The sequence below is a fragment of the Aphelocoma coerulescens genome, chromosome 5 (genome assembly GCF_041296385.1).
Source record: "Aphelocoma coerulescens isolate FSJ_1873_10779 chromosome 5, UR_Acoe_1.0, whole genome shotgun sequence".
Classification (NCBI taxonomy): Eukaryota; Metazoa; Chordata; class Aves; order Passeriformes; family Corvidae; genus Aphelocoma; species Aphelocoma coerulescens.
In genome coordinates, this window is record NC_091019.1 from 63,538,489 (window position 1) to 63,561,022 (window position 22,534).

Consider the following 22,534-nt stretch of genomic DNA (forward strand, 5'->3'; position numbering starts at 1 on the left):
TGGATTCAGTGGTTTAATTTAACTTCAAGTTTTGAAAAGCAAAAGAAATCTGAAGTTTCTAAAGTCCCTCTGGGTATTATGTGAACAATATAATTATAATATCCTCTGGGTATTATATTTCAGATCATGGAGGTTGGACTCAATGATCCTGGAGATCTGTTTCCACCTACATGCTTCTCTGTTTCTGTGATTCTGTGAAGTTGAGGGTTTAATGTCAGAGCAGGGCTTAGGGTCAGCCTGCTTTGGGGTGGTGGGTCCAGTGCTTTTTTTTATTGTCAGCCTAACTTTGTAGTGGAGTGTGTAGGACGGGGGGAAAAATATCCAAGAGACTTGACAGATGGTTCATGTTTTAGCTGAGACTCCAATATGCACGTGGATGGCTTCCTCAGCACTTTATCTCTGGGAAAATTGTAATATGTGGTGTACCTTGGCATTAACTGCATCGATTTTGTTGAAGGATATGAAGAAGAGCGAGGGCTGTACAGTGATTCCGTTATGGATGTGAGCATTGGTCCTCCCGGGCTGTATTCCCAGAGCAACTGCAACGGATTCCAGTGACCTTGGGCCAGTCAGCAGAAGCCTGGTTCTACTCTGAAGAGTGAGAGTGTAAAAATGGCATTTCCTACTCAGCAGATCTGGGCTCTGTGTGCTCTCCAAGTCACATCTGCTGACTTTAGTGACAAAAATAAGTTCTTACGGCTTTCCTGCTCTGTGAGCCCTTCAGAAACACGAGAGCTGGGAAGCAGAAGCTGGATCCTGTGCCTCCTTGATTACTGTAAATCCCAGCCAGCAGTGGGGCTGCACTGGCATCACTTGGCCTTGCCCAGCTTTCCTGTTAGTGCCAGCGGTGAGATACATGGATGAAAGGAATCCAAGTTGATTCTCCTGACTGAGTTTTAATTGCAGTTGACTTTTATCAGTTTTGCTGTTGGAGGAAGAAGGAATCTGTTCATCCTTAATATGATTGCATTCAATACAATTTATTGGTCACAAACTTTTTCAAAGTGGAGTTGTTTTAAACAAACTTCCCTCTCTGTAACAGGGAGAGCTGTTCTCACTTTCCCTGAATTAGACTCATGGCTACTCCATTCCAGTGACTGCTGTTTAGTGGGAAGAGAGAGCCCCCTTAAAACAGATGCTACCAGCTGGTGTAAAGATGAGTCTTGTGATGGAGATGTGAACTGATTTGTGTGCTGGATGTCCCCAATATTCAATTTGGGAAAGTTATTCAGCAGCAAAATTAATGGTAACTATTTTAAAATTGCCTTTACCTTCTGTGGCATGTCCTGACATACTTAGGATGGCTGATACATCTCCTCACAGGTGCCAGGAGCAGCAGCATAAGGAGCAGCATTCTGCTGTCAGGACAATGATTTTTTTAGTTCATTTTATACAGGCAAAATATATCTTCATATAAATTTTTATGTGACCTAGTCTCTTAATTAGGACATGCTATTGGTACTTTTTGGGTTCTGCAATAAGGCTGCGACAGGAATATCACCTTTGAAAAGAATCTGATGTATCATTACTTTGTACAACAGAGCTGGCTGCTATAACAATACACAGATTTTACAAGAGGCTCTTACAAAAATTAGGTATCGTTATTTTACAGAAGAAGTGGAGCCTGAGAGCAGTGAAATTCAGTTTTGAAAGTCCTCTAACAAGGCAGGGCTGGGAATGGGACATGAGTGCCACTCTTTCCCAGCTACGCTACCTGCATGGAAGAATGAACCTGTTTACATCCAAATTTAGTCTCTGAATTCACCTCAGGTGGGAAGTCCTGAAGGACAAGACCAATAGAGGATTGCACTGAAGAGTCTCAAGCCAGAGCAAGGGTAAGAGGGGAGAGGCATGGATGTTTGTTATCGTGCTGTGGAAGTGGGGCCTGTTTTGCTTGGTTACATGTATGCTCCATGGCATGATCTGAGTTAAAAATCAGTATTTACAACTAATAAATCATAGAAAGGAATAACAAAAGGGTGCTCTCTGGTGATTTCTGATTTCTGCCTCTTTCATCATGCCTCTTTCTTTCAGTCTGCAGATATTTTTGTTGATAACGCAGAAGCCTCTGATTTTGGCAGGTTATGCGGGGTAGAGAAACTTGCAGCGTACAGGGAATGTGCAATTTTAGGCAGGGAAAAAACCACAGATAACCAGATATTTTGGTTACAGTGCTTCTAAGTGAAATATTTAACCTTGAGAGGACACGGTGCCAATCTGGGTTCGGAGTTGATGGCAAGGGGGAAGTGGAAGCCTCTCCAGTCTGTTAAGTGCTCTGCATCCTTAGAGAACAGTAAATCATCCGATACACACACTTTACATTTTAACTAACCTTCCCGATAATTGTAAAGGTTAGAGAGCAAAGGGGTTGAAAACACTACCATAGAGTGCTTTGTGTTGGAAGGAACCTTAAAAATCACCCCATTCCAACCCCCTGCCATGGGCAGGGACATCTTCCACTTGGAGATCCCTTGTTCTGAATCCCAGGTCAGCTGTTAGGGGGAAATTGTGCAGCTGCTGAAGCCCAGCCCCTGGAGTCATCCCTGAGGGCTCTGATTTCTGCTGGGGTGGTCTCTGTCGTCCTGCCCCTCTCCCCATACACTGAACAGCTGAACATCTTGGGAATCAATCCCAGACCCACAACAAGGGGCAGTGCTGTCCTTGAGAATTGATTTTGGTTTCCTGGAAAATCTGGCTGCACCATTAACTTGGGAGGTGGCACCTCCTGCACGGCTGAGCCACCCCCTCTTCTCAGCCAGAGCTCTTGGCCAAAATGAGTTGGCCAGGACTGAAGTTGAACCTGTGAAGAGTCCCTAACCCGGGAGTTAATGGTGTTTAAAATGGCATGAAAAATGCTCTTACCTCTTCATTCCCTCCCACCCCATCTCCCTTAGAGGAGAAAGGCAACATCCTTTCTTTTCACATATTTGTATTTTATTTATGAAGATGCTGCAGCACTAGAAATATTGATTAATGAATAATTTCCCCAGATTTTACAGTTCAGAGAAGCACAGCCAGAGGGGACTTTCCCCATTGTTTTGTGTGACCATTTCCTCCCCCAAGACTAACTCTGAAGTTCTTTCTGATGCCTTTTGTCACTGGCTGTCTTTATTGCTGATACAGGCACTTCAACACTTTATTTTCAACTCGTGCAGGGGTTAACAATATTTCCCCGAAAAAAATTGCCCTAACTTGCAACAAATCTGTCTTTCGGAAGTTTTAATATTGGATGCACAGTGCTACAACCAAATGAATTGGGTTGGATCCAGTTTGGTTGAAATCCAGTAGAAAACACAGTGTTTCTCTAAAATTAAACAGGTAAAACTTTGGGGTGTGTTTAGAGACACAAAGAGAGCAAATCACTGATATAAATGTTATTACCAGTAGCACAGCGAACAGAAAAAATAATGAACAATCTGTTGATAAGGAATATCTCATTTTCTTCCATCAGCTATGTTGTTTATTTAAATTCTGAGTGACCTGTGCCAGCAGGTTACATCTCACTTTGTGTGGAAAAAAGGAAGAGTTTATTTTATAGTTTGTTGTCATAACTGGAGGATTCACTGATTTGCTTCGTGTGGCAGATCTGGCATGTTCATAAGGAAGTCAAGATTTTAACTCACCTGTCCTATACCTTCCCTCTATTCCTTCCTATCAATTCCACCCCCCAAAATCCCTCCATTCCAGTCATTGCCTCCTGTGAGAAATCATTATGGTCTCTCCTCACCTGTCCCTGCCCAGCTCAAACGCTTTGCACCTGCTGCAGCCCCACTCTGAATGAGTCACCGCCTGAGAGGGTGAATAAAACCCTCTGTGTGCAGCAGAGACCTTGTGCTGACCCTGATACTGGGCTTGGGGGAGTAAAAGGAAGCTGAGTTGGCCTCACCTTTTGGGTTTGGAGTCAAGGTATGGGGCTTTTGAGTCGCTCTTTGGCAAAGTGAATCGATGTGTGAGCAAGGACGTGATAGTGTAAAGGTTTTCTTGTTTGTTATGGAGGTTTTGTTGGGGGAAAAAAAATGGTGGGAGGAGGAAAGCACTAGCAGAACTGTTTACCTGTTCTGGCCAAATAGGTGCTTAAAACAAAGCATCCAAAAAAGGGGACTTGAACGAAGCTCTTCTGATTCACGTGTTCTTATTTAAGAAGTTGTTCTCCTTTGCAGAGGGAGTATTAGGGGAAGGTGACCTCTGCAGCTGAAAACACTGGAGGAGAATCCGTAATAGATGGAAAACTACTAAGGGTGCCGTAGGCCTTGTTGTTACAGCCCCTTGCAAGCAAAGAGCGGCAGCTCCTCGGGTCCGGCACTGAGGAAGAACTGCGCGCGGGGGGCTGAGGGCTTGGATGCTCAAACTTCCCTTTGGAGAAGGAGCAAACGGCAAAGGCGGGTGCCGGGGAGCACGAAGCCCACCAGGGGCAGGCGGGGGCCGGCGGTCGGGCGGAGCGGGCCGGCCCCCGACACCGCCCGCCGGTGGGCGGCCCGCTCCGCTCCGCCCGTGCGGCCGCGGGGCTGGGGGAGCGCGGCGCCGAGGCACCGGGCGGCGGCGGCGGCGGGAGCCAGGTGAGGCCGGGACACACGCGCACCCAGCCGGCATCGCACCCCCGTGCCGCGTTTGCCCCGGGCTTATGCGTTTTGAATCGATTCGGGTTTTTTCCGACGATGCTCGGCTGCCCGCGGGGCAGCGCATCCTCGGCTCGGCTCTTTGTTCCCGGCGAGCGGCTGGTCCCTGCAGCCCCGGGGGATGGGGAAGGGGCAGCGGGGCGAGCGGGGGGTGCGGTCCTGCCGGGATGGGGGTCCCGATGGGCTTCCTCTGAAAATCTTTGGGATTGGGTGTGTGTTTCTCGCGGGGGTGGTTTGGGGGTGACCGCCGCTGTTCCTCTGTCCTGTCGCGGGCCTGGGCAGGAGGAATCTCCGGACGGTTGTTCGCACTTGATCCCCTGCCGGGTGGGGAAAGGATGCACTTCTGTAAAGTCACCTGTAAATATGACTAAGGAGGACGGGGAGGTGGACCTGTGCCCGGCGTGCTGGGTGTAATCAAGCCTTGAGCTAGCCTTAATCCCATTCCCTGGACCCCACGCAGGTTCCGCCCGGGCCAAAAGGGCCTGACAAGGTGCATTTAATCTGCTCTTAAACCTTCACCTGCAGGGACTCATGATCCTCCAGCTCTGCTGTGTGGTGTTGCTGTCAGCGTTAGGTGAGGCGCTGAAATTGTGGAGCTTTTCTTGCTGATTGGAATCCGAGTGCTATCCCTCTGCTCCCAGGCGGGCTGGGGAGCAGCATTTCTGTCCTTCTCCTGCTGGAAAACTGCTGCACCCTTTGACCTCATTCTTAAACACCCCCTCCTCCCTATCTTAATCCCTCAGGAATTTGGTAGACCTTAGACTTCTGTGGTGCCGGGGACCTAGCACGGGTCAGAAGCCACAGAGAACTATGCAGCTTTTACTCGCAAATCTAAGTAGGGATTTCCATAGGTGGTCCGTGTGCTGTTCTGAACAAAGCAAGTGATCGCTTGGTGGTTGGGGGAATAATGCCTAAAACATGTCGTGTCTCTGGCTCCCCGAAGAACTACTGCTGGAATGCCGAGGCTGGAAGTGGAGGTGGTGTATTATGTATTAAGGTGCCTCACTGGGACTGGTGGGAAGCTGGCCTTACAGAATATTAATATCTCATTTGTTTGCTTGTAAGGATGCATCCTCAAGGGTAGGGGAGGATGTGCCCCTCTGATGTGTGCTTGTCTCAACATAATTTTTCTCACCTGACTTTGTGTTGGTGGCTGGTGTAGAGTCGTGTCGCTGTTGGAGGTGATCGAACTGGTTGAGGTCTGTTTACCTGAAGTGTGTGCTGTAAAAGCATTAGCTCACCAATTCACTCGGTTGAACTGGGCAAGGACATAAAGCAAGAGAAGATGAAGGCATTTTTCTGGGCTTGTGCACAAAAGTAGGAGTTGGAGCTCTGCAGTGTATTATGTGCTGCCTTTTGTATTCAGCACAAGTAATGAGGCTTGGATGGCATACATTAGCACCCTGTAACAGAGCACTTGGTGGCTGGCAGTTGTTTGACTTGTATGTTTTGGCTAAATCTTCACATTAAAAGATTTGCGGCTTTTTCGTCTGGTTCTCTTATCAATTGTCAGGTGAATTGCGGAGCTGAGCACAGCCCAGGCTGACACCAAGCTTGTGCTTGGAGATGTGAGAAGCTGTGCTCAAAGGCAAGAAAGAGATTTGTCTGGGGCTCACCTGTTCATGTCCTGTGCTCTCTGCTTTATGATGCGTGCAGCCACTTCATCTTGCAAGTGAGTGTCTTCCCTGTATCAGAGGGATTGTTAGAACAGTTATTAATTAGAGTTGAAAACGCGATACTGTTTTTCCCCTCACTGTTTCAACAATTTGGCTACATGGCCATAACTTGCCAAAGACAGAAAATAACAGCTAATTTTTTTTTTTTTTTTTTTTTTTGAGGGGGGGGCGTTTCTCTAAGTTAACTGGCTGGGTGAAACTCTTAAAAAGCTCTCTGAGGGAGTAGCTGCACACAGCTGGGACACAGGGGGGAGTTTAATCCTTTGCAGCATGTGTCCATAAACCACTGGTCCATGCAAGGAACGGCTATTGAAGGAGAGACATCTGCTCTGCTCTGTGCTGGTCCCCTGCAAGCCTGCCCTGTTGGAGTGACCATAACAGGCTGGGGCTCCTTCTGAGCTGGCTTTTGTTGGTCCCCCCCAAGAGCTGGTTTTAAACAGGCCTCCAGAATTCAGAGGGCTTAATGGTTTAATAACTATTGCAAGTGCTAATTGTATGGAGCAGGGAAGCAGCCTGGCTCAGAAAGATCCAACTGAGACTGCTTCAGCTGGTGACCAATTTATGTTTATTGTCCCTCAGCTTCCTGACTTCCCCACTGAGGTAGGTGGCTCTTATTCTTGTGGGTAGCTCCTGGAGATGCCCAGTTTTTTGCCCTTGTTTTCAGCCCAGCAGTTCTTTGTGTTATTTTCCAGCCTACCAGGTGTTAAAAGAAAAGTTATTATTTTCCATGCTAAAGATAAAGCTCCCTGGCTGCCTGCAGTTGCGCTGCCTTTGCGGCTGGAGGAACTGCATCTCCTGGGATTTGGTGTTATTAAGTGCAGGGGAAGTAGCTGGCACTGTCTCTTGCCCTCAGTGTGTGCTTCCTATTGGAAGCAAGGATTAGTTTTCCACTGAGAGCCTGACCAGTGCTTGGCAGCTGCCTCCAGGGCTTCAGCTCTGAGGATGCCAGGTGAAATGTGGGGACGAGGAGTTCCTGCAGCATGAAATATTGAGGTACTACCTTCAGGCTGGTAAGAGAAAAGCTCAGGCTTACTACAGAGGAGGTGCTTGGTCAGGGCAGTGTGTTCCAGCCTGCTTTTATCGCCTGGCTGAGGCTGGAGAGCAGGCTGACTATAAAAATAGCCAGATGGGAGGATAAATGTATAACTCAGTGTGGCTGGAGGAACAAACTGCTCTGCAGCCAGGTACCTGCAGCTTCTGCATTCAGTGGAAGTGCTACAGCAAGGTGTCAAACTCTGCTTAAGGAGATAGCCAGGTCACTGCTGTTCATACACTCTCTAATCCAGCCTCTTCCTAAAGCTAAGTGGATCTTAAGCCCTGACTAATCTTCTTTGAAGTTTGAACCTGTGCCATTATCCTGCAGCAAGCTCCATGCTGCTATCTCCTGCTTTCACTGAGTGTGAAGGTCTAGGTTAGCTTACATCTGGTTGTTGTGGATTTCCTGAGCCAGTAACACTCTAATATGATTTTTGCCCTATAGAAATGTAGGATTATGGCCAGCAGGGCTTTTCAGACTGGGAGAAACAATATGAGGCTGCCCAAAGGATTCCAGGAATTCTTTTCTCAGGCTGGTACTGAGTACCCACATTATCTACCAGCCAGAAGGAGGAAAGGTTCTAGTAACGATGGAGTAAGCTTGTTGGGAGGAGATAAACATTTTAGTTTTTCTCCTAATCACATTCTGAATGTCTTGGGCTACTGGAGAACCTAGAGCTAGAAAGCTGCAAACTATCTGTACAGATGTGTATATACATGTGTATAATGTATATGACTGCAAGAGAAGTGCCTTTCAAGTGCAGCTGGAGTTCTGTTTAGGTTTAAGCACTGCAGAAAGCATTTGTGCAACCTAAAGGCTCCTGACTTCTTGAGAAGTTGTATTTAGAGCCAAACTATTTTTTAAATAGAAAAAAAAAAAAAAACAAAAAAACCAACTTCTTGATGTTTCAGTATGCCTGATCTTAACAGGCACTTCCTAAAGGGGTGTGAGGTGAATGTGATTTATATTCAGCTGCATGGTAAGTCAGATGCATGTAGTTAGGCACTAACAATTTAACTCGAATAATATGTTCTTAGTGCTTTTTAATTACAAAAGTGAATAAAGAATTAGCCTGGAAGAAGAGCTAAATATTGTCAGTTTTCAGCTATTTTTTGATGAGGGGAATAGAGAAAATAGATGGGTGGCCACCCATCCTTCAGAGATAGAAGATGCTAAAAATAAAGCGGAAGGTATCTAGGCTGGTGGAGAGGTTTTTGGTGGCTTCTGCTTGTCCCTGAGCACCTGGTGCATGTGTGTGGCCTGTGATGGGGAATTATTCCAGCAGCTCAAACTGCTGGGATGAGGCTTCAGGGAGAATGGAAAAAGTGACTCAGTGTGCCCTGAAGGCTCAGCCAGATGCTGGAGCCTGCAGTGGTTGACTCTGAGCTGTGTCGCTGCACTCTGTGGGTACAAATGTGAGTAATACTCCTGTAAGTGCTGTTCGGGTGGGGAAATGAGGAGTGTGGCAAGTTTAGGGATTTATCCTGGTGCCTGTGAGCAGCAAGACTGCACAGGGTGACTGTTGCTCTTCTTTGGAAGACTGAGGGATGGTTCTGACAACCCCAACCTCTTTTCTTTACTATTATTAGTCCTGCAGTTCACTTGTGAATGGTAAAATCTCACCTCATTCTACCCCCTGCTGTGGGTAGGGACACCTTCCACTAGCCCAGGTTGCTCCAAGCCCTGTCCAACCTGGCCTGGAACACTGCCAGGGATGGGGCAGCCACAGCTTCTCTGGGCACCCTGTGCCAGGGCCTCACCACCCTCAGTCAAGAATTTCTTCTTAATATCTTATCTAAACCTGCTTTGTCAGGTGAAAGCCATTCTTCCTTGCTCTGTCATTCCATGACCTTGTCCAAAGTCCCTTTTCAGCTCTCTTGGAGCTACTTTAGGCACTGGAAGCTGCTCTGAGGTCTTCCTGGAACCTTTTCTTCTCCAGCTTCCAACTCTCTCAGCCTGTGCCCATAGTAGAGGTGCTCCAGCCCTGTGATCAACTTGGTGGCTCTTCTCTGGACTCATTCTAACAGGTCAATGTCTTTCTCATGTTGGGGGCCTCAGAGCTGGCCACAGAACTGGAGAAACATGAGCCAAAGCATGTGAAGCTGCTGATGGCTGGAGGCCCTTGCAGTAGGGCTTAACTGTGCCTGTGACCAGCTGCCTCCTGGAGCTGGGAGGAGGAGCACCACGCCAGATCTGCTGTGTGACAAAGGGATGTTTGCTGTGTGCATGGGACTGGTGTGAGCAGCTGTCCCACATGGGACGAGCGGGGCCTTGGATGGGATGGTCTTCTGCTCTGGAGTGGTGGAGTAGTGCAGGACTGAGGCACATGCCCAAGGGAGGTGTCTGGATGCTGGAGCTGTGTGCCTGGAGGCAGCAGAGCTTGCCAGGGGCAGGCTGTCAGCTGGCTGGATCACTGCTGGGCTACAGGGTTCAGTGCTCCCTTGGAAACTCTTGACTCACCCGGTGATTCTGGAAGTGCCTCCCTGGTGCAGTGCAGCCTGGGCACTGTGCTAATGCAGCAGTGCTGCTGTCTGGGCTGTAGCTTCTTCTGTGGGGCCAAGGGCCTCAGCCAGGACATGGCACAGATGCAGCTCTAAAGCCTCCTGGTGTGGCTCCAGTCCTACGTTCTCCCCCACAGACCCATCTTGTTCTCTGTGTGGATTCCTTGGTTTCCCCTGTGCCAATGCACAGAACAGGGCTGGCCACAAGACTTCATGGCCCTGGCAAGTGTCATTTTTGGACTTGGTTCAGGACAAATGGGTTGATCCGCAGCATTGCTTGCAGGTCTGATGCCTGCTGGGTAGAGCACAGCACTCTGTTGTTGGGGTGAGAGCTGGGCAAGGTCTGTCCTGGGCTTCAGATCAACATTTGATCTTGTCTGACATTTCCAGGTAGGGTAGGCTAAGAACAGTAAAAGAGATGGAGGAATTCATTGCTTGGAGTTTTGTAAGAGGGGTCTGCTCACAACTGGCCATAGACTTGGTCACCCAGTTATTTTAGGCCCTGGGTCTGTGGGTGGTTTTGAGTATTTGTAATCTTGGTTCCTCTTTCCCTTTCTAGGTCTTGTACTCTTGATTTGCCAGCCTTGCAGGCTTCAGGACACATCTCCTCTCAGCCATGAGGAGATCAATAGGATTTAACATCTGTGTGGTCACCTGCAGCATCCTGCTCTTGTCCTCCAGCCTGCCATGCCTTGCAGCTCAGCCTCTGGAGGAGTGGGATGTGACAAAGGTCCAGCATGGCCCCTGGGCAGGGAATGGGCTGGAAGATGACAGAACAGGCATGGTGGACTTGAAAAACAATCTGGGCCCTTCTGAGCAGACAGTTTCTGAAGAGCCATGTGAAGTGTCAGCGAAGCCATCTGGGACACCCTTAGATGAAGCTTTCACTGCAGAAGGAGAAGCACTCCCTGCCAGCCTGAGCCATGTCATCCCCAGCAGCCAGGGCCTGGGGGATCACCCCTCTGCTGGGGCACTGCCTGCTGTGCATGAGGAGGAGCTGGCTCCCACAGAGTCACAGCTGGGTGAGGGTGAAGCACTCAAGGCCATGCTGACCACAGCTGTGACCACACTGAGCCCTCCAGTCCAGGAGGAGTCTGGTGGTCCTGTTGGTGAGGCCACCACAGAGAGTGGTGGGGCAGTGGAGCCCAGCTCTTCTGGCCCCTCAGCAAACACCCTTTCTGGTACCACTGTGGAGGAGGAGGAGGCAGCAGAGAGCACCTCACACCCCTCAGCTGTGCCCCAGCCCATGCTGAACCCCAGCTCTCCCACCTGGGAAGCAGCAAGTGACCACCCTGCCATCCCAACTCCCCAGGCTCCGGGTGTGACCTCTGAGCTGGGAATGCTGAGAGCCCGCACAGGGAGCCCGCTGAAAGCCCTGGCTCCACCAATATCTGTGGCTGCCAAACATCCCCTTGTGGTGACTGAGGCCACCCTTCACCCAGAAGCAGGGACAGGTGTCATGCAAAAAGAGCTGCCCACTACGGCTGGCACTGTCACCACCCCCTCTATGGACACCGTGCCACCTGACTGGGATGACACAAAACTCAGGGACATCAGTCAAGGGGTAGGCCTATCTCATGAGGTGACAGAGGACCTGGGGACAACAGAACCATCCCAGACCCCTGAGGAAGGTGTGGTGGAGGAAGAAGATGCAACAAGAGCAGTGCCCTCCCCTGTGTCTCCTCCACCAGCTCCCGAGCTTGCCAAGGAGACCAACTGCACAGTGCCAGTGCAAGGCGAGGAGCTGCCTGCAACTTCCCCAGGCAGCAGCAACGCTTTCCACACTGGGAACCTGTCAGATGCAGACACAGCTGATCTTGGCTCACTGGAAAACATAAGTGCAGTCACAGCAGAGGAGGAGAAAAGCATCCCTCCATCACAGCCGGAGGCTGCTGTGGTGACAGATACCCAGCCTGAGCTCTCTCCTACTCTGGAGAGTTCATGGAAAGGTAAAACTTGCCTGTTACAGACACTTGCCTCTCAGTGGGGGTTTAGCAGGGATGCTCTTGGCAATCTGTGCTTTATTTCTGGGACTTAAAGCAAGCTGTGCCAGCAGACTGTGAGCCACTGATGCCCTAAGTGGCTTTACAAGGATGCTCAGGTCAAGAGGTCTGTGCAGAGAGCTGCTGTCCCTTATGACAGAAACTCCTGGTGTTGTATCCTCCCCCCATAGTGAAGTGGTGGCCAGGCTGTGGCTGTCCAGTGCTTGTCCCAGCTCTTACCTGTAGGCAGAACTGCTCCTCCTGGACAGCCTGACATAGGCTGATGGTGTCACCTTGCTCTGTAAAGACCTCCAGAGATGGTCCCTTCAGCTTCATGACAGTGCTCCTGCTTCGTGTTTAAAATATAAAGGGAGTGCTAAAAAAAAGGCTGGTCAGGTGTTAGGCAATGATATGTTTCTAGGTTGATGAGGACTTTTTAATTGTTGGACATGTTTATTCTTCCCTCTTTGGCTGCAGATGCAAAAGGATGATTTCCCTTCACTGCATCCAAAAGACCTAATTTTTTCTGTAAAAGAAAGGAAGCTAATTGCAGGCTGGTGCTGAAACCTGACTGATTAATTTCTAGATTAATTTATAAGCACTTGACTTGTCAGCAGGTTCCCTCTCTGCTGTTTCCCAGATGTTGGGGAAACAACACTGTCAGTAAGACTTGTGCAACAAAAATAAACCCTTCTGCATAGCTGAGGTTTCAGTGGGGACTGGTCACTGAAGGCTGCCCTGATGATGCTTGGCTGGACCTGCTGCTGGCACTGTGGCTCTGGAATTGTTACTGCATGGAGTTACATTCCTTTTATATTCCTTCAGGTGTGTGCTCTGTTGCTGTCTGCTGTCCTGTGAGTTTGTCCTGACATGTGTTCTTGCTGTAGGTGTTACTCAGGAGGTGACAACAGCTGCCCAGGAGGCTGGTGCTGCTCTGTCAGCTGTGACAGAGGTGCCTGATGCCACCCAGGGAACAGGGGCTGCAAGCTTTCCTCAGGAGAACAGTGGGGAGGACACCCAGATGCTGACAGCTCCGAGTGCCAGTGAGGTGCTGGTGGCAACTGGTGCTTCCTCTACAGTGAACCCTGTGGATGCAGAAGGTAGGATTCTGCTTCAAGGACTCACACTAGATGGGATGTTATATCTGAAACCAGTGTCAGGGCTTGCACACTCCAGTCTCAACACAACATCCTTATTTAAGTGACTTTTTTTTTGCTAACAGTCTTCACATTGCTTCTAGCCCTGGGCTGCCACTGCTTTCTGCCCATGCTGTGAGATCCACCATGGTGAAACTTGCCAGTATATGGATTTTTTTTTTCCCCAAATAGCTGGAGTAGAGGTTGAAAAAAAATGCCCCAGACCAAACAAGCCCCTTATCTGTCCTTGCTAGCAAGCTGCCTTTAGCTTTAGATGCTTAAGCAATTTTTTCTTTATGGAGGGAGAGTTTTTACTTCTGGAGCCCAAGGCAGTCACAGATTGCTGATGCTCAGTCCAGAGGATGAAAATACTTCATCAGGGTAACATGGGAGCCCGTGGTGGGGCAAAGACACCCTCCTGCAAGAGCCTGGCAAGCCCTTGGGTGTGGAAGCTTGCACTGATACTCACTTTCACTGAGGAATGGGGCATTGTTCTCAGGTTGATGTAGCTCATACAGAAATGCTTTGAGCAGTTATGTTCACGTAGCTGCTGCCTGCTGGCTTGGTGTCACCTTGGCAGGTACATGTGGGAGCCTGTCTTCCTGACAGGGGTGTAGCAAGGGTTCTCTCAGCACAAGGCTGGCTTTGAGCTGGAGTGTATTTCTGCAGTAGTGGGGACTATTGTAGTGAAACTGCTGCTGGGCAGCTTTGCTGGTAATTCTTATATTGCAGGACATCAAAAGAAAAAAGCTGTTTGCATTGTAATTCTAAATTTAGCGTCCCTTTGTAAAGGGGAGAAGGTTCTTCTGGCAGTTTCCATTAATTAATTTGCTTCTAGGATTTAATTATAAATTCAACCAACTTTTATCTTTGTAATGAACTATTAGATCTGTCACTTGGTTCAGTTCTCAGCTGGAGTCTTGGTGCTCTGATCTTGCAAGGGTGTGGTGATGAATTGTCCTCAAAGCAATGGAATTAAAACCTTTAAGGGTTCCCCCCTCATTAAGGGGAACCTCTTTTGCTGGCTTCCCTTGAGGAGAAAGTTTCATTACAGCAGAGTCACATCTTGAAGGAAGCAAAAGTTTGGTAATTCCCTTTGAGTTAAATTTTCATTAAGGAGTTTCTTGGGTTTTTGGTTTTTTTTTTTTTAAACATTGTGGTCCTGAATGGTTGCTGTTTCCTGTCTTCTGCAGATCTCACAGATGGGATCCTGGTCACCAGTGAGAAGGCTGTTCCAGCCCCTGGTGGGATGTTTTCTACCCCATCTGGACAGACAGAGGAGCCATCCAGCAGAACTGTGGTCCTGGTAACGCCAGCATCAGTGGCCTCCTCTGTCAGGAGGACAGCTCTTCCCTCTGTGAGGAGGATCAGCACAGCCGTGACCTACGGGCTGGACCGCCTGGAGTCAGAAGGTACCCCTGAGGCTGAGGGGCAGGTGGCCTCCTGTGGAGTGCCACACCTGCCCTGACAGCCCCCAGTTTGTCAGTTTGTCACATCTATGTGCACATCTTGTTCCCAATAAAGTTGTTGACCAACCTGTCCTCTCCCAGGAGGCACAGGAAGCAAGCAATGAAGAGTGTCCTGGAGGATGCCTGCAATCCCAGTGGCTGTGGTGGATGGGGATGGGTTTTTTATTGGCTAGGGAGCAGCAGTGGTGTTGCTGTTGCAGCAGGGTCTGGCTCTGCACACCTGTGATGCTGGTGTGTGCATCCACTGCAGAGCCTCTGTACCAGGGAATGCCCACCAAGGGGTGCTGAGGTGAAGCAGATCCTGCCCTGGAGCTGCTCTGCAGCTCTGATCTGTCTTCTATTCAGCTCACCCACAATTTTCCTGCAGAGAATTGTTTCTTGCTCTTTTTCCTACTTGAGCTCCTCTCTGCTTGTTCATCCATCCAGTTTTGTGCTCCAGTGTTTGGACTGACACCACCTGGCAGGAATTAATCTTTCCACCTATTTTTGCTCCCCTTCCTTTATCTTGACCTTCTCTTGCCTTAGTATTTTACTGCAAAGGTTGGCAGCTCTCCAGGGGTGGCACTGCCAGATGGTATTTCTCCTCTGAGTAGAGGTGGGGTGCTACAGACAACAGCTCATCAGCATCTTTTCTCTGCAGGAAGCAATAACTCTCACTCCTGTTAAATTTAGAGGGCAGCAGAAGCTGGGAGTCTTCCCCACTGCAAGTTCCTGGCTTGCTGCTGGCTTTGAAGCCTTTCCCGAGCTCTCTGGGACTCCAACTGCAGCATTCTCCCCTTGCCAGGATGAATCTTGGATGTCTGTGGCAAGGCAAGGATGTGGTGCTGACAGGAGAGTGGCAGCAGGGGAAGGAAAGGTCGTGTGTGTAGGGAAAAGCTGATCTTTCAGGCTGGGAAATAAGGTCTCTGCTTAGCAAGGGCAGTATGATTCAGGAGGCTAAAGTGTTTTATAGCCCTCTGGGATCTCCTTTAGAAGCCTGGGTTTCTGCAGGGGAAGATAAGAGGGATTTCAGTTTCAGCTGAGCATTTGGTCTCTCTCTAATGAGACTTTCTGCACAGGCATTAAAAAAAAAAAATCTTTCTGCTCCAATACAGGACTGATGTAACTTTCTTGTATTCCTGCTGCACTCTGTTTTTAGAGAAGCTCTGGGCTTCCCTAAAGGCAAATGTGGGCTGTAGCTGGGACCAGGTGCCCTCAATGATGAGGACTCAAGTGGAAATCTGGGTTTCTTGGCTCTGCAGGTGCCTCTTCTCCAAGGGGTGTGTAGCTCTTTGTGCTGTGTGGATTTGACAACTGGCACAGCTTTTGTGGCCTAAATCTTTTCTGCTCAACCTAGACCTCTGTGCAGGGAGCCAGAAGGCTCCCTGGTGCTGGGGATCATGAATTCCCTCTTGTAAAATGGGACAATTACAGTTATCATGTGGGGAAAGGCTTTCTGCCTGGGGATGGTGCTGTTCCAGTTAAGCACAAAGGAAGGTTTTTGAGCTACAACTCTACTTTCTAACATCTTTTTCTGCTTAATGGCAATTGGGGGGTATCACATCCTCATGGTGGAGTGGCATTTGGAAGCTTGGTTCCCAAAGTTACAGTTCCTAGTGTTTCCTCTCAGAACATTGGGATGCTGTCAGATCCAAGATGTTTGGGGTGCTTTCCTTTAAAGCTATATGGAGGCACCAGCCCAAGATATCCAGGATTTTGGGGGATGCTGTTGCAGGCACATGATTGGGTCCCTAATGTGGGATCTTAGCCCCTTGGGGAGAGGCTGTGCCTGGCTCACTGTTGGAAGAAGTGCAAGGAGCTGAGTGAGCTCTGCTGCCTTCAGTGGGGTCCTGCTGAGCTTCCTCTCTGAAGGCCTGGCTCATCATTAAATAGAAACCCCTGCTGCTCAGCTCACTCTCCTTCTTGGGGGCCATCTGTGCCAAACTGCCTGTGGTTAATTGCATCTGTATATTCACCTGCCTGGCTTGGATGCAAAACTGCTTTAAAAATCAAATTGCACAGGCAAAATGAAAATATGTCTAGATGAGCTTATCCTCCTCCCTGGTGGACTCTGCAGAGATGAGCTGGGTAACAAATATCCTCCTGCCATGACTCTGTGGTGAGACTGGTCCTACTTGCCCTTCCTAGTCAGAGAAATCCTGTAAAGGGATTATAGGGTACTGGGGACAGGACACAGCAGAGGATAAGGCTTGCTTATCTGGGGGAATTGATTATATATTTTGTCTCTGTGCCTAGAATTTGTATATGCCTCTAGCAAGCTGAGCCCTGCAGGCTTCTCTGTAGGGCTTCTAGGTACAGAGAGCTACTGGTTCAACTGGCTTACTCAGGACCACTGTGTGAGCCTCCCAACACCCTTCAAAAAGTGACTCTTTGGAGAGAAACCACATTCCTTTTTGACTTGATTCCTCTGCTGTAACATCTGCTGTGGTAGGTATTGGCAGAGGTGGCTGCACACCCCCAGTGTGGCAGCATTTGGCAGGTGGAACTGCCTGAAGTGGCAGGACATGTGCCATGCTCCCTCTTCTGCAAGATCCTTGCAGCTTTCAGCTGAAAGCTGCTGGATAGAGCACACCAGACTCTGGTCCTGTCACTGTGGGTGAGGGTGAGTCTGTATCTGGCCCTGCAGACCCGAGGTTTGGTTCCCTTGTGTGACACCACCCTGCCTGGACAGCAGAGAATCATGGCATCACAGAATGGGTTGGGATGAAAGGGACCTCAAAAACCATCTCATCCCAACCCCCTGCCATGGGCAGGGACACCTTCCACTACCCCAGGTTGCTCCAAGCCCTGTCCAGCCTGGCCTGGAACACTGCCAGGGATGGGGCACCCTGTGCCAGGGCCTCACCACCTTCACAGGGAAGAATTTTTTCTTGCAGTCTGATCTCCCTGCTGGGAGTGAGCTGCTCACACAGTTCAGGGGTCAGGAGGGCTGCTGACTGTGGAGGGTGCTCAGAGCTTTGATCAAAGCAGGAGCTGCTCTGCTTGTTGTGTGGGGTCAGGAACAGTCAATAGCTCTGAAAATGGGCAACTTAAAAATCAGTTCCTCCAGAGGAGGAGGCCTTAACCAAGTAGCTCTTGAATGTGGAGTGTTCCCAATTAATTAAGATGGCTCTCAGCTGGCAGGATTTGGAGTTTCATGTGCATTTGCAGCCTGCTGTGAACTATTTTGTGTACCACAGAACAGTTTAGGTTGGAAAAGACCTTCAGGCAAGTCCAGCCTTTGACCAAACACCACTGTGTCAACCAGACCGTGTCCAGTCTTTCCTTAAACACCTCCAGCGACAGTGACTCCACCACTTCCCTGGGCAGCCCCTTCCAATGTTTAATCACCCTTTCTGTGAAGAAATTCCTCCTGAATACTTCAGAGCTTGTAGCCATTTACATAATTTTATAAAAGATCCTTCCAGTCCCCATTTTTCTTCTGAGCTGTGTCACAGTATGAGGAACCTTCTTTTTTTTGGATGTGAAGGGTATTTTTTCCAGGAAATTAAGGCTCTGAAAGGGATTGCTATTTGGACCTTGACTATATGGATTAAGATCTGCCTCATTAAATCTCTACAACCCTGTTAAAAATTTAAATTAGGATGCAGAGGTGTAAATAAAACAGGCACTTAACCCAGCATGGTTAACTAGCCTGATATTATAATTCCTCACCAGCTCTTTGGATATCAACTAAATTGGCAAGGAACAGAAGACTTAAAGCACATGCAGAATGAATTATTAAATGGTTTTGGTACACACTTTTCTCTTGCTTCTTGTTTATTGCTACCACTGAAATGGGAACTAACTGCTCTGTGTCTGGTGCAGGTTGACCTCTATCTTCCTCACAGTAGGTGGTGGCTCATCATTCTCCTTTGTAGCAGAAAATGGCAAAGTGTGACAATTTTTTGTATCAAACCAAGCTTTTTTTTCCTTCTCTTTCTTCTGATAGTGTTTGATACAGACATCCACAGCTTTTCTGTGCAATCTGGGCCCAGGTTGCCTTACTCATGGGCAAGAATTCCTTTCCTAATCTCCAGTCTAACCCTGCCCTCTGTCAGGTTGGAGCCACTCCCTCTTGTCCTGTCATGCACTGGTCCAAAATCCACCTCCAGCTCTCTTGGACTCCCTTTAGGCACTGCAAGGGTCTCTAAGGTCTCCCTGGAGCCTCCCTTTCTCCAGGCTGAGCACCCCCAGCTCTCTCCATTCTTTGTCATGTTCTGGCACTGTTCTGCCTCCAGCAGGTTGGATGACATTTCTTAGTCTGACCCTGCCTTGCTTCTTGTTCTGGCCAGGCTTTGTTTGAATTTTTAACTGTATTAGACTTTTCATTTGTCCAAAAAATTAGAGTTCACTTAAATATCACTTTAATGTTGTAGCTTTCCCATGCTTATCTCCAAGCTTGAACAAAAACAACAGAAAACCCCCACAGTTGCTATTGAAAGGTAATTGGGCTGTGTGAGTGAAAGTTTTTAATGAGTTTCTGTTTGTTTTAATCTGAGGATTAAGCAGTTTACCCTCATGGCTCGAGGGAGGGGGGTTCAGATAAGCAGGGATGTGGCAGTAAAGCTCTGCAAGGAACACTTTCTGCTGGAGTTGCTCCTGGCTGGGGCCCCTTGGCAGGTTGGGAGAGTGTTGCTCATGGGGCTTTTTTTGGGAGCTTTGTTCAGTGGGACTAGGGATGCTGCAAGAGGGGGTGAAGGACTTGGGAAGAAGCAGGAGTCTGACTAGAAAATGAGCTGAGTGGACTCAGTCATGTTCCCTTTGGCTCCTGATAGGACTTGAGTTAAAACCTTGGTACCCTGGAGACTGTTGTCCATAATAACAGACCCAACTCCCAATCTACATTCTGTGATGATCCAAGCTGGGCTTGTCCAGAAAATAAAGCTGAAATCAAATGTTTTCTTAACTCTTGGGTTGTTGGCTGTTATCTTCCCAGGCAGTGTGATTGAATTGAATGCTTTTGGAGAAACACCAACAGCCTTTTCCAATGAAAATGGAATTAATGTCTCTGCTGGGGCTGTTGGGGTGTTTTTTTTTTTTTTTTTTTTTTTTTTTTTTTTTTTTTTTTTTGTTGGGGTTTGTTTGTGTTTGTTTATTTTTTTTTCTGTGATTGGAAAGAAGTCTCATGCCCATAGCCCTTTTCCAGGGGAAAGCATTTTGTAAAGAGATGTCATAAGCTCCTTATCTGCCTTCATCTATCTTGTTCTGTCCACTCATAGGTCATGGTCATTAAATCTGGACTGATTTGACTGCTCTCACTTGATAAATCCTCTTTTTCTTGTCTTGATTTTCATACTGGTTGCTTCAACACCTGTACACCCAGGGGTGGAAGAGCTGTTCTGCAGCAAGCCAGGGAACAAACTTTTTATAGTCCATATGGGGTGTTCTGCAGCACTTTGGGGTTTTCTCCCCCCTTTAAAATAGTCTTGTGTTGCTAAACTGACCCTCTAGCCTGGCTCAATGTGAGAGCAATTTTGAGGTGAATGCTGCTGGAGATACAATTTTTGTTTTAGGAAGAAATTCTTGAAGGTGAGGGAGGTGAGGTACTGAGTGGTGGTGGGGCACACCCAGAGGAGCTGTGACTGCCCCATCCCTGGAGCAGTGTCCAAGGTGCCAGGTTGGATGGGGCTTGGAGCAATCTGGGATAGTGGAAGGTGTCCCTGCCTGTGGCAGGGGGTGGAACTGGATGGTTTTTAAGATCCTTTCCAACCCAAATCATTCTGTGATTATAGAAGTTATTCTCTCTCATCTTAATACAGAACTAGAGCCATGGTCCCAGGAGAGTCTTTTTTACTTTTGTTTTCTTCCCCCTGCCAAAAGTCCTCAGTGTCTTGGATCTCCTGTGGCAAGCAGTGAGCCAGGAGTGTAAAAAAAGAACCCCAAGTGTGAATCCACTCAGCTTTGGGGGGGGGAATTGGGTTATGATCAGAATTTGAATCTTTCCTTGTACTGTCTGTACAATGTCAGAGCCTTCTGCTGGGGAGCAGCTTCTCTTGAGCTTTGGCAAGGAGAGGCTCCTAAAGCAGCATCAGCTCAGCTCTGCTGCCAGGGGAATGCTCACTCTCCCAGCAAGGATTTCCTTCTGTTACAAAAGAAAAAAAATTTGGACAAGAGAAAACAACGTCAAGTTCCACCAGGGAATGTTTAGGTTGGGTATTAGGGCAAAATTTCTTCACTGGAAGGGTGGTCAGATACTGGCACAGGCTGCCCAGGGCAGTGGTGGAGTCATCAGTCCTGGAGGGATTTAAGAGATGTGTGGATGTGGCACTTAGGGACATGGGTTAGTGGTGGCTTAGCAGTGCTGGGGGGAACATGGTGATGATTTTAGAGAGTTTTTCCAGCCTTGGTTATTCTGTGATGTGTAAATTCATGTTCTCTCGAAGCTGCTGTGGTAGGGTTATGTTATCCTGCTTTGTGTGGTAGGATCCTGTCCAACAGGTGTATTCTTCCCAACAGTCTCTTTCCCTGTCTCTGTGCAACTGCCCAGATGCTGGAACTTCCCAGGAGATTGATTTTCCTAGAGCAGCACAGCATTTAAGACAACACCACATCCTGCAAATACCCTGCATGGCTTTGCAGTGAAGGTGACTGGGCTTAGCAGAGCTCATCCCTAGGGGGGTTTTCCCCTGATGTTTGGCAGAGTTTCTGTGCCTGGATGTGTTGCCCCACCATGGCACAGCACTTTGCCCAGGAGCAGTGCTTGGTGAGAGCCCATCCACCTTCCACCTCTCTCCTTCTGGGCTGTCAAAGGCTCTTGGCAGCATTTTGGAGCTGTTGGATGGTGACGCTCTATGACTGATTACGTGAAGGCAACACATTAATAATAAAAGAGTTGTCCTAGAAAGGCCTTCCTGCCTTCACAGTCAGCTGTGATCACAAAGGCAGTGCAAAGAGTGAACCTCAGTGGGAGAAAACACTTGGCAGTGGCTTCTTAATGCCTCTTCCTCCTGCTCTGGCAAGAGGTGGGAGTCAAGACTCCCCATCCCTAATCCTGTTGTTAGTTACACATCATTATTTACATGTTATTGTTATTAGCACACAGGGGTGACCCTGCAGCACTGAACACCAAATAAAATCACAGCTTAAACTGTCCTGGATCACAGCAATCCTCTGTGGGATCATTTAGACATTGTTGTCTACTGAGTTTGGTGTGAGGGAGGCTGGGAAGGGAAAGGACAGAGCAAATGACAGCTCCAGTTTTTGCCCTGCAACTTCCTTCCTTTTTAGTTTGTTTTATTTTTTCGTTGCACTTTGAATGCAGTTTGTGCCTGTGAGTGAATCTATCACCTTCCACTGTGAGCCTCTCGCTGCTCAGGGCACAGGAAGATATTGCTCCTGTGTGTTAAACTTGACAAATGATGGTTTCCTGGCTCTTCTGAGGAATGGAAGTGTTTGCAAACATTAATGGAAAATATCTCAATATAGAAATATAATTCTTCAGTGGAGGTTTCTTCAGCTGAAAACCTGGTGTTGCTCCCTTGCCTTCAGCAAGGTTATGACCATAAGTGGCTTCAGCTGCAGCTTCTTTCAAGCCATCATGCCCCCAAAAATTGAGTCTGAGGCTTCTACCTGCTGGCTGCTGGTGGTTGTCCAGTTGCTCCAGATCCTGCAGGTTCTGTGTTCCTGCTGTGTCAAGGAAATGCCTCACAAGGGAGGGGTGAGGTGGTCTCATTTCTCCTGCCTAAGTCACAAAAGCCAGCATGGATGTGTACATTTGTGGTGAAAAACCTCACTTTTGGAGCAAGCATAAGGAGTTTTTGCCCCCCTGAAACAGCAAATCCAATCCTCTGGATATCACCAGTGTCACCAATGGATCCATTCAGAGTCCCATGCTAAAGCCCAATGGTGTCTGTTTCAATTAATAAAGCTGGAACCCCCCAAAACTCTGCTAAAAATGTGTTATTTCATCTCAGACTTCTTTCCTTGGGCTCCCCTATAGCTTCCCCAAGCCTGAAATTTTGAATACCTGTTACAAGGTTGCCAAGTCCTTCAGAACTAAAACATTTGACACATGATCTGGGAATCTCATTTTCCCTGGGGATTCCTGTTGTCCATTGTCACAGCAGGGAGGTGTTGAGCTTCTTGGGGTTTTTTATTTTTCTGTTTCCACGAAGGCAAAGCAGAGGCTGCTTTAGT

General features: G+C 48.3%; 1 protein-coding gene across 3 annotated transcripts in view; it reads left to right on the forward strand.

The window, feature by feature from the left end:
* The first annotated feature begins 3,804 nt into the window (after positions 1 to 3,804).
* The window catches only part of ARMH4 (armadillo like helical domain containing 4), a 54,574-nt gene continuing 35,844 nt past the window's right edge, over positions 3,805 to 22,534 (forward strand). For all 3 annotated transcript variants that reach the window (XM_069018550.1, XM_069018551.1, XM_069018552.1), the window contains exons 1-4: positions 3,805 to 3,906; positions 10,389 to 11,778; positions 12,699 to 12,911; positions 14,141 to 14,359. In XM_069018550.1, coding sequence (XP_068874651.1) covers positions 10,446 to 11,778; positions 12,699 to 12,911; positions 14,141 to 14,359 — 1,765 coding nt within the window. In that variant the 5' untranslated portion in view covers positions 3,805 to 3,906; positions 10,389 to 10,445. The remainder of the gene's footprint in view (positions 3,907 to 10,388; positions 11,779 to 12,698; positions 12,912 to 14,140; positions 14,360 to 22,534) is intronic.